Here is an 11,813-nt window from a genome sequence, read left to right as displayed (position 1 = left end):
TTAATCATCGTACTAAACCATGACGTACAACCACAAAACAAATCCTATATTTTTTTTTACATAAATAAATTTTAACCATGGTGCTAAACCATGATATAGAACCCCGAAGCAAATCCTAAAAAAAGAAAAAAAAATTTAAAAGGGTGTACGGGTCCGGGTAGACTCTGGAAATTCGTATTTTTGAAGGAAAAAGGACACGGACTCCGTGCCGGGGTCCGGGAAGGGGTCCGTGTACCCTCTGTCTTTGCAAATTCACGAAAATTCGCTAACTTAACCTTTCACCCATTCAATCCAAGCCTAAGGACCATGAACCAACACCTTTAGACTCATCCTAGGATGTTATTACATTGATTCAAACCCATAAAAACGCCCCAAACGTCCCTAAGCATCAACAATTAATTCCAACACAACAATAACTCGTAATTAGGCATCGTTTCGCTTCCTACGACTTCTATTACATCCCAAGCCAAACCCGACCTGAACGAACCACCAAATAACACCTAAATACATCTCGTAACATATATAAATGTAGTAGCACAAGCCCGGCGATGTCCAACGAAGCCTGCAACAAATAACTTCAAGAACACATTTTACATAAAAGTCGCAGTTTGAGCAGTCCCACGAAAAACGTCATAACTCACTCAATTTTCATCCAAAAATCTCGAATTTTATAGCAAATCGAAGGCATCGAAAAGTTCTACAATTTTCTAGTTGAAAGTTTTCTTAAAATCCCGACAGAAAAATCGCAGTTTTCAACAGAACAGTAAGTTACGAGATTTCAGATCTAAAAATATTTCAAATGCATTCAAACCATTTTCCGCTCAAACGACGAACGTCACACATGAGTTTTCACGCATAAAAATAACCCAACGCATAATATGACAAGATCGATGCAGAAAGAACAGAATATACGTGCCTTTTGATAACAAACGTTACCGAACCGGCGATATCGAAGCGGAAACGGTGCGAGGCTTGATCCGGGACGACCGTGGCACTAAAATCCTTGAAGAATTCACACGAGAATTGCTAGAAGATGGAGAGGGGAGGGGGCGGCTGCTCTATGAGTGAAGAACCCTAGTTTTCTCTCTTTCAAAATAATAAAATTCTGAAACGTGAAGTGAGTGTGTGTGTGTTTAGTCGTGTACAGGTGTGTGTAAAAGTGTGTACGTGTGTGTGGGTTTAAATTTCTGTGTAATTAGTACTAATTAACTAATAAAATACTAATAAAAAGCTAACCCACCTAGTTTAATATAAACTCTACAATTAAAATAACACACACCCAAAAATGCTAATTTTAAACTCTTAAAATTACTAAATACATAAATAAGGTTTTAAAATGCTAAAACTAAATAAATCATCTAGAACGCCCCGTCCTTAACTTAAAATAAAATACCATCTTTTGAAATTGCCAAAAATCGTCACCGGGTCTTTTCCTCAATCCCGCCTCGAATAATCGCCTGAAACATGAAACTCGAAAAAAACATTTTAACGTGCATCGCATAAACATAATTAATTTAAAATAATGCATTTAAATAGATCATGCACTACTAAGACTCGTTCTAAAATTAAATAAATATTTTAATAGTTAAATAAATGCATGGGTTATACGTGTACTGAATTTGAGCACTACATATATGGTATTTTTAAACTGAATGTTACGTATATGTATTTTATTACACATATTTATTTGATTGATATTATTTTAAAATTTTATTTAACATGAAATTATTAATCAACAATATTAATTTTCAAATTATCTATTATGATAAAAATTAACTATGTATAATATATATTTTTAAAAGGAGAAAGTTAAACAAAATTCGCAAAGAAGTTAAATGTTAGCAAAAAAAAAAAAAATTGATATTTAAATTAATAACAAGTTTAGAGGTTTTATTTTAACATCAGTATGATAATTGAGCTAATCAAGATAATTTTATTTGACAATCGCTATATGTACTTCATTTAAAAATATTGTGATTTTGGTTTTAGTAATATTTATTATTCTATTAATTTTATTTTTATTGTTTTCCATTGTGAATAATATTTGGATGAAAATATCATTGTTAATTTTATAGAGCTATCATTCTGTTATAATCGCACGAATTGAAAAATGTTATATAAATAAATGAATATATTTGATTTATCATCATCATGTATTTTTATTTATTGTGTTTTGATATATTTAGATTAATAAATACTTGTAAACAAGATATTCAAACGATTTTAAAAATTATCTAAATCTTTATTTTTCATTATTAGTGACCTACGTGCATCGTACGTGATAATTCCTAGTTATTCTATATATGTCAGTTTTTTTTTCTCTCTACATATTTTCATTCATGGCATTATTTCATATTTTAACTCAAAAACCATAGACTATTACACGCAATCACATTTTCATTATTTTTATAAGAATTTAAAAATAGATAAATCCAACTTTATAATCAGTCGATGTAATTTATTAAATTTAAAATATCTAGAAAATTATATAATTTCTTGTCTGGTTAAGTATGAATCTAAGAAAATGAATTTTTCATTTTAAATACTTCGATAATGTAGTATCAATTTCATTTAAAATAAGATATATTCAAATCACATTACTATTGGTTTGATGCATTGTATTATTAATCTAAGTTTTTTGAGTTTCAAGTTTCAAACATATAAAATATTATGAGTGGTTAGTAAAAAAATGTTTTCGAACTTGAGCTTTAAATCAAATATCAATGCTTTCAAACTCTTGAAATTTTATATTACAATTTCTAAGTTCGGATGAAATTTCAGAAACTCTGGTCGTATACATTATTAACATATGTATATGCACTTGGATAAGAAAGAAACTGTACATTTTTCACATTCATCACATCAACGCAACATGGAACCAAGCAAAACGAATGGCAAATCCCACAGGATCCATGAAACATATTTGTATGACTCGTCACCATTTATATGTCCATCTCATAAGAACTAAAAATATATACATTACATTATAAGATCCTCGATATGAAATTTCAAATAACACGTACTGTATATGACATGTTATGCAGCAAGTACTGAGGCAAGATTAACAACCATGTTGTAATACCACTACAAAACAAGGTTAAAACCTGCTCATAAATATGTATTGGGAAAGATTCAGATGTGAAAGGTTAAAAAGGAAGAGCTCGATTGTTGAAGGTTTTCACTTGGGTGCCAATTTTAAGAACTAGTTGCCTCAGATTCACTAGTCTGAAAGGGGAAGCTCGTCGACCTTCCGCACAAACCAAACTGCGCAAAGTTTCCAAAGAGCCAACCGGCAGCATGGTGGTTCATAAATGGGCTTCAAACACTAGAGAGAGTAAAATAACAAGTCTTGTTAGCAAAGAAAAGACACCACCTGCTCCTTGATAAACAAAATCCAATTGCATACAACTACAAATATGTAATGAATTTTACAAGCATTACTTGAAAACCAAAGCTCTGATATCTGAACACAAAAATAATTATTCCCTTGCAGCTTTATATACTCACATTAAGATAAACATTTACCAAAAAGGATATCCGGAACTACGCTCAAATTCGGCCTTACACACTCATTCCAAAATATTTTGACTTAAAAATTTCTGTCATCCCCGTGGGAAACAAAAGAAGGTCACAACATGAGTCATCAACGTCAACAAATCTTGAGAATGATTATTGGTAGAATGAAAATTGTCTGTTTCCAAATTCACGGCTCTTATTTCCCATGCTAAATAAAAACTTGCCTAGAAACCCCAATTTCAATGTATTATGACAAACTTGTATGGAGAAACTAGAAAAGTATGACAGAATCTGTAAGTGTGGATGATAATTATGCGAAGCCAGAACATGCACAGAATGCAGATGAGAAAATGCAGAAGAGCTTCTTTTTTGTAAAAAAGAGGATGATCTGTTACTAAAACATATAGATATAAACTAACACCATACAAAATTAGGAGTTTCTCCCAACGACGGCTATTTTACTTACAAGAGTTATAGAGACTGGTATGCACCAAATTTCTTACTGCCATGAAAATTGCTTGTATCTGACACTCTCATTGTCCCAACCTCCCTCGGGATCCTTCCTTTTCGAAATTCCACTTGACACCGAAAGCATCCGGGCTTGCTCGTCTGCCACAGCTTGTGAAATGGCAACAGAATGTTGTGCTGATGACTCCTCCCTAACTTCACTTTCCACGATTCCTGGGCCGGCATTGAGATCCAAACCTGGTCTTCCCCACTTTCTGTCATTCTCCAACACACCATTGCTTCCATTATCTGGAAGGTTGACCAAATATGGTCTCTGAAATTGCGATGTCATTGAACCAACTGGTCCCAGAAACTGCGGGTTTACAGGAGGTGCAAACAATCTTGCACCAGATGAGGAATCTGCAGAAGAGTTTGCACCAACAGAAAAATTGGCTGACGGAAGCGGAAAGGTAGTCCCAAAAGGAAAGACTGGAAATTGGAAATGGCTAGATGAGAAAGGCACTGCAGGAGATGATGATAATACTGATCCTCGGTAAAGCTCAGGAGTAAAAGGGGCAAGACCAATAGGGCCAAAAGTTCTTTGGGATGCACTAGGTGGAAAAACTGGAAAAGGCTGGTCAACTCGATCGGGTAATGCTGATGGTATGGCTACTGTTGAGTATGTATTCCCAGGAGGGAACCAAGAAGAGAAACTCCCCAGCCCAGGACTGTTTATTCTAAGTCCTGCAGAAGGCAACTGAGATGGTAAGCCACCCTTGACTTTCTTACTGCTTGAAAACTGATCGGCGCTAGTATTATCAACCACAGGCCCATCGTTGAGATCAAAATCTCTCTGAATATCACCTGTAGGCAAACCAACAAATGGTTTAATATGAGCAATGGAATTCTCTCCTCTATTATAGCTGCTGATAGAGCAGTGCCCATTATCATTAGCCTCATCAGCCCTATTCAAGTCAAGATCTAAACCTCCAGAACCACGTAAAAGCAAAGAACCTGGGCCTTCATTCAGCAAGGTACCATGCTTGCTTGCAAGATCGGTTGTTAAATTAACAGCCAAAGCACAATCTCGAAAAGCCAGTTCCTCAAGGACCCTCTCATCAGGCACATTTAGATCAAAGTCCAAGAGAATTCGACCATGTTTATTGGTAGAAATATCAGTGTAAGGTACATTTGTCAAACCAACTTGCGTCTCAAAAGATTTTCTGGGTTCAGCAGGGCGAAATGCACTAGTTGCAGCAGATCCCTTCCATCCAAGTTCTCCCTTGATTTTCATTAAGTCCTCTGGATGAACAAAAGGACCTTTAGCGGCCGCGGCCACAGTGATGGAAGCAGGATGGCCACTTGGAACAGAACTTGCAGAAAATGGTATCGATTTCATCATGTGAACAGCTGCTGAAAGCGAGGATACTAAATTGACAGACTCCCCGTATTTCCCATCATCGGAACTAAAACCTTCATTTAAGTCGAACTTTACTTTGACATTAGGATCTGCTTCTCTTACAGCAGAAGTGGAAGCCTCAACAGCATTGGAAGTACACTTCTCTGCTGAATCTAACTGCATGCTGGAAGACTTAGATCCCTTTAACTCGGCCTTTTGTTGTGCTTCATAGTTCACAGAACTACTACATCCATTTTCAGAAAGCGACGTATGCTCGGTGATCTTTGACTTGTCCACATTGACATCTTTGTCACTCTTTATATCGTTAGATGTGGAACAAAACCCAGAGATGCTATGATTTTCTATATCAGCATCCTTGCTGACTTCCGCATCAAAGTTTGGTATTTTAAGCTCATTCGTGCAACTCTTAGCATCATCTCTATCAGGTTTACCTGATTTGACTTCATCACTGCCTTCTAACACCGAGTTCTGCCCATTTGCACACTTGGAATCATCATCTCTTTCTGAAAATTCATGTTTAATATGTGTACTCATTTTCTGCTGTGTATTAGTTAATGCGTTCAATCCATCATTTAAATCCTTTTTACCTTTACCTTCACACAACCGCTTGGACTCAGTAATGTCAAGTGTTAGTTTGCCCTCTTCGACACCAATACCAGCCTTTTCCCCAGTCTCCATGGCAATATTTTCCTCACTTTTACAGTTCAAAATACTATTAGTTCCAGCATTGCTAAAATTGACCTTCTCCTCATGAATTTCACCATTACATTGATCATCTCTTAACTTGTCTATAGAGAGTGGTGGTGTCAAAGAAGTAGCAGCAGTCTTTTCATTAGAATTATCACACATCTCCCATTCTGTGTCTGCACTTTTTCTGAAATCTGTACTAGAAGAGTCCAAGTGGTTATTGCCTTCTCCAGCTAGTATATCTTCAGAAGACCGGGAAGAAGGACATCGTATGTCACCAGGGAACTTGATGGATAATTTTTTAAGCAGATGCAAATTGTCGTGAGACAATGAATTACTGTCTAAAGCAGCCTGATTCTTATCATCACACACAGCATCAGTGCAGAACTCACTTTGAATTGCTGACCCATACTTTTCAAGGGAAGACTTAGACTTTGCTTCATCCACAACGCCATTTTCCTCGACAGCCGGGGTACTCATTTCTGTAGAATCAGTCGGAGAAACCAAATCAGATATGGACATTTCCCTGGTAGCAACACTAGCAAGTAAGTTCATCCCAACCTCATCCTCATGTGATAAGGATGAATTTCCTGCAGAATATTTAACACAGCTCTCAATTAAAGCATTCATGGGGCTGAAAGAAGATTCATGTAACTTCGAAGACTTCAAATGATTTGTTGTGGAGTCCTTAGTTGACATACTTTGCTCTTCATCAGGAAGAGCAGAAGGTGAGCTGGCAACTTCTCCTGACCCAGTTACCAAACCTTTAAATTCCCTATGCTGCCACGACTCCTGATTCATATCTGAAGCAACATTAGATCTATGTGCATCATTCTTGTCCTTTGAAGTTTGGTCAAACTGCTCATGTTTGTCCAAAAGCACTGTGGAAGAAGCTCGACTGCCCAAAAAGGTAGGATCTTCTAGAGATTCTCCATTGACACCATGTGGGGGACTTCGTACCCTGTTTGGTATCTTAACAATTAGCTTATGAATGCTCCCCTCAGGAACGGGACTCTCAAGAACCCTTTCACATGTTGAAGCAGACTGACACTTCTCTGAAACCAGACTTTTGTGTGCAGAAGAAACTCTGCTGAAGCTAATTTCTTTCTGGCTTCCAGACACCCCGGCCACAGGAAAACCACTGATTTTTCGGTTGCGAGCAGTGCCACCTGATTTCTTACTAACAGTTGTTAAACCTGCGGAGGAACTCTTCCCATCCTCCTTCCCTGAGAAAGACTGACTGCAATTATTAGACTGATTTGAACTACTGCTCCTGTCCTCCCTAATTACAGGGACATCAGGAGTGCCTCCAACTGAAACTCTGGGCTGGCTCTCCTTGCCAGATGCAGGCGATGAAGATGATTTTAGTGGCTCCGGTGAAGAGGTTGCAGACTTTACATTACTCTCCCCATGTGAAGACCTTGCTGAAGTAGTTTTTGATATAGAACTCTGAGTAACTGAGCTTTTCATGGCAACATCAGACCCACTTGGGGTTCTATTCCCACTTTGTGACGCTTCTGGAAGGCGTGATTTGGAAGGCCACACAGATATAGTTTGTGCTGAACCAGATTTTGTGTCAATACTGTTCATTTCGGCTTCAACGCGTTTCTTCCATGTGTCAACTAAACTTCGTGCTTTTCTCTGGATTTCTAAGTTTTTATGCGATCGTAAATGATTCACAGATTTACCAATGTTGCACATTTGAAGGGCATGGAGATTAACTGGGAGTTTATCAAGGGCACGGAGTAAAACTAAAAGGAATTCCTCAACAAATTTATCACCATCCTTTAAATTATAACCATCACCAATCTTCCCTTTATGAATATCCTGTAGCCATTCGTCCAAAACAGGTAAACCCCTCAGCTGAACAAACCCATCAAGGCAATCAGCCTTATCGGTAGCAGCTACCACACCTGCAAGCATGGAACGGCCAAGCAAATCCTTGTTTCTATCAGTTCTGCTCGATTGCATTAGCTGAATAAGTTTGTCAACCCCATCCAAATTTGCAACTCCTCCTTTTTCAGTTATTCGTGCAATCTCAGACTTCAAATTAGCTCCATATTTGCATTGAACAGATTCACTATCATCAAGTCTTAATGAACGTTCTCGTTTAACAGGATCAGTAACATGATCTCCTCTTTCCCTCTTCTTTCCCTTGACTTGAGAAGGAATGGATGCCCCACTATTCTGACCACTATCACAACCAGGTTTTAATTGTGCAGTTGAAGATGGACTATTAATTTGCTTTGGAGAACGATCACCAGGCTGCAATGTACCATGCATTTCTGTCCTTGTTTTGTATAAAAGCTGGTCTATTTCTTCCTGTCGCTCCTGCAAAACCATTGTGCATCTCAGGATCGCTATCAAAAAACACACAGATTCAAACCTACAGTAATCTATCCTCTGACCACCCCCAACCCATATCAAAGCAACTGTGTGCGTGTGTGTGCATCTGCTGAGCGGGTATGGATATAGATATTATAGTTTTAAGAAAATTTTTATCAACAGCAGCAGCTCACATTAATGTAATCTTGATCCGTTATCCACCATAAACACTTGTTTGCAATGTCATAGACACGTCGACAAACAAAAGATGAAGTCCCTGTGGGCAGTTCTATGCCTCTAGGTAGAAATGCAACTTTACAAGGATGGAGAAGTGAAGCAGCTGGAATTTCGTCTTTGTGAAAGGAATAGAAAATCTCATTAGGAGCAGCGTCCAAAAGGGAGCCCTTTCCAAGCTTTAATTCCGCTGGTCGATAAAGCCAATTCACTCCTAGATGCAAATTATTCTCTTCGCTCAATGTCAAGCAACGGATTAAACCAATGAAAGGAGGAGAATCCTGAGAAGGTTTGAAAAGAGCACAATCGCCAACGCTTATTCTGCGATCGTCCTGAAAAAGGAGAGAAGAACTTGCTCACTAGTAGGATATATTGCACAACATGGCACAGTCATATCATATTTCATAAAACCAAATGGCATAGAAAATATGAAACAGAAGGAAAGACAAAATAAGTGGCCGAACTTCCAAGCTCATGACCAAAATTACCACGATAGCTAGTGAACTCAATTTCTTTACTACGTACAAATGTATTAATATTAACTGATTATTCTTAGTATCTCAAAACCGTAAAGAGAAACATTTGTTTTAATATTCAAAGTATATATTTCTGTGCCACCAAGAATCTATGAAGAATGAGACAATATGGGCAGAAATACAGAGAGAAGGTTTCTTTGGGTAGATGGGAAATAAGATGAGTGTATGGTACGAATATTTGGCATCATTCAAGTATGTGCTTCTATATTTTTTGATATTCACCCCACACCCTTACCACGATGAACCATGAATAGTAATTTTGGACGGATGCAAATAATTATCCCAGTATTCGCAACTCACAAAATATGTATTCACAATATCGCCTTAATGAAAATAATCAGCAGAGATCTAAGAACAGACCTAAAGTATTCTCACCATATTCCTAAAAAACAATGTAAAAGTTATACCACAAAAGGTCATTCTAGATAATTGCGCATCATTAATTCATGCATTTCAACACTAATACAAACTGTCCAACATAGATTGACAATCGTTTCGGAACAACATTGATATGATCTTTCACAGCGTGATCAAATCTTCTAGATACCCCTCTCCCTCCCCACTCCCACTAATTCACAGTGTTCTGAAAGTACTGTAAAGGACAGGTTAACCAAAGCATTTTATGTCCACGAGTTACAAACATCATAAGACTAGAGTAAAAGAAAGAGTAGAGTCAAAGGCATGGAAATCATATGATAGTTCTGAACAAATTTCTATCATTACCTCAACCATTCATATATATTAAACACAGTGTCAAAGACAGGTTGATAAGGATGATGTTTCGAACGGGTGTATATTATCACCTCATCTGCTGATGCAAAAAAGAGGAAAAGAAAAGGTCTGTTAGCATCAAAGCAGTTTTGCCCAGATGCACAGCATTACTGTGAAATTTATTAGCGTAAGCAATAAATTCAGACTATGGTAATCATCTTAGTGAATGTCAGTAGGTCTACCAACTGGACAAGATCACATTCCTCAGAGCTTGAACAAGACCATGTGCTGTAATACACCCTTCTCCTGCCTCATACTAATCTAAGTCATAAATTCTACCCTGGCTTTGGGATACCATAGCTCGGAAAGGAGTATATATAATAAAATATGTTGAGACAATGATCATAGCATGAACATAATGAGGTGTTGGAGGCACAAGTAGAGAGGAGTCAACCAAATTCGGACAGATTTGCATATCTTCCCTCACATCACTACTAACAAAATATTAAAATAAATGGCATTCTAATTCCAAGTTGGCTTTGGTATAAAAACAAACTGTACTATTTCCTACGAAGAGGAAAATAACTTATGGTGGAACTTTCGTTTGAAATATGAACTGAATAAGAAAACCCTCCAGCAACCATTTTTTTACTCGAACACCAAATTAAGAAACCCGAGAATTCACAAACAAATAGACTATAGATGCCATCAAACAATCAGGTCACATGTTTCAATTCACTCATCACAACCAAATCCTGATGCATGGAAAGCACACTAACGACATTCAATGATGTCACAGAGCAAAGGAAAAAATTCAACAGCATCCAATGGCAATAGAATGGCAGAATCTGCAGAAAGCCAAAAAAATTAAACCCAAAGGCAATACCTTGCAGAAAGAATCTACAGTTGTGCTGGCAGTGACAGAAGAAGCATGAGACGAAAGATGATAACCCCCAACAGCTTCAGTCGCCGCGGGCAGGACCGACCGCATGTGCTAACCACACTCCTTGAACTCCTACAATTCTATCCGTCCCATGAACCGTCCGTCCATATCTACATTTTCATTTTTTTCATTTTGCACAATTTCTGTTCCGCCCGACGCCACGACTTCAACCATCAAATATTTCCAATGACCCCCTCAAAATCACAACCTTATCCCAAACCCTAACCCGGATTCAACAACTTAATATCGTTCCCCCAATCACCAAATTAAAAGAACCAGAAAACCCACAAATAACCCCGATTCCCCAATTCAGAGAAAACCCTAGATCACCTCAATTATATTGAAACCGCAATTTATCCTGCTTTATCTCATTCACAGCTTCGATTCGCCTATTCAGTACCTATCAAATTCAAGTTCAAAACATTCAGATCGAAAATAACAAGCAAACTAATAAAAAAATTACCAACATCACAACCGATTAACCCTTAGGTACGATTACCAGAATAAAAAACGTAAAATTGCGGCACACATCCACGCGTGCGGCTACGCGCCTTAGAAAGAGGAACAAGGAGACAGAGAAAGACCTGCAAAATTTTCCGATTCAGAAGGAGAAACAGCGAGAGGTTCCAGAGAGAGTAAACGGTGATATATAGAGACAAAAGGATTGTACGTATAGGGAGAGAATTAATTATTTAATTTTAATTTAAGTAAAAATGTAGAGGGCGGGCAGTCTGGGCAGATCGGGCAGACGATGATAATTTTACCTGCAGAGGCACTAAAATGCGTGTATCGTCTCCACGTCGTCTCACTTTGGGAGAATTGGGGGTCAGTCCCCAATCCAAACCCATTTTCATTCTAGCTCCCTGGAGAGAGAAGAATGGTTAATATATGCTAACTTTGCCCTTATACTACCTTCATTCCTATTTAAATGTTAATTGATCCCGCGCTTTCGAAAATGGTATCAGAGCTTAAGGTTGATTTATTTCAAACACAA

At 37.7% G+C, this 11,813-nt stretch overlaps 1 protein-coding gene across 5 annotated transcripts; it reads right to left on the bottom strand.

The window, feature by feature from the left end:
• Positions 1–2,907: 2,907 nt before the first annotated feature.
• On the bottom strand, positions 2,908–11,531 carry LOC140821438 (uncharacterized). Of its 5 annotated transcripts, none has more exons than XM_073181934.1 (6): positions 11,319–11,491; positions 10,763–11,219; positions 9,889–9,976; positions 8,590–8,961; positions 3,983–8,401; positions 2,908–3,325 (listed from the first exon to the last, which is right to left on the bottom strand). In XM_073181934.1, exons 3-5 carry the CDS (start codon positions 9,895–9,897, stop codon positions 4,016–4,018), a joined length of 4,767 nt encoding a protein of 1,588 aa, XP_073038035.1. In that variant the 5' UTR covers positions 9,898–9,976; positions 10,763–11,219; positions 11,319–11,491; the 3' UTR covers positions 2,908–3,325; positions 3,983–4,015. The 5 variants fall into 5 exon arrangements, with proteins under 5 accessions (XP_073038035.1, XP_073038034.1, XP_073038033.1 ...); XM_073181933.1 differs by having other exon boundaries at positions 9,889–9,973; XM_073181932.1 differs by lacking the exon at positions 9,889–9,976 and having other exon boundaries at positions 11,404–11,531.
• Between the last annotated feature and the right edge of the window lie 282 nt (positions 11,532–11,813).

This window comes from Primulina eburnea, unplaced genomic scaffold, assembly GCF_022965805.1.
Source record: "Primulina eburnea isolate SZY01 unplaced genomic scaffold, ASM2296580v1 ctg567_ERROPOS1600000+, whole genome shotgun sequence".
Classification (NCBI taxonomy): Eukaryota; Viridiplantae; Streptophyta; class Magnoliopsida; order Lamiales; family Gesneriaceae; genus Primulina; species Primulina eburnea.
Note: the sequence above shows the minus strand (reverse complement) of the source record. Positions and strands in the feature narration are given on the sequence as shown.

Bases quoted from the DNA above. Each gene is read 5' to 3' on its own strand.
- LOC140821438 (XM_073181932.1), bottom strand. From the start codon at position 10,867: ATGCGGTCGGTCCTGCCCGCGGCGACTGAAGCTGTTGGGGGTTATCAT. The intron at 8,962-10,762 runs GTATTGCCTTTG...CTCCTTTTTCAG, and splicing joins CTGTAGATTCTTTCTGCAAG to GACGATCGCAGAATAAGCGT. The intron at 8,402-8,589 runs GTGAGCTGCTGC...ATGGTTTTGCAG, and splicing joins CGGATCAAGATTACATTAAT to GAGCGACAGGAAGAAATAGA.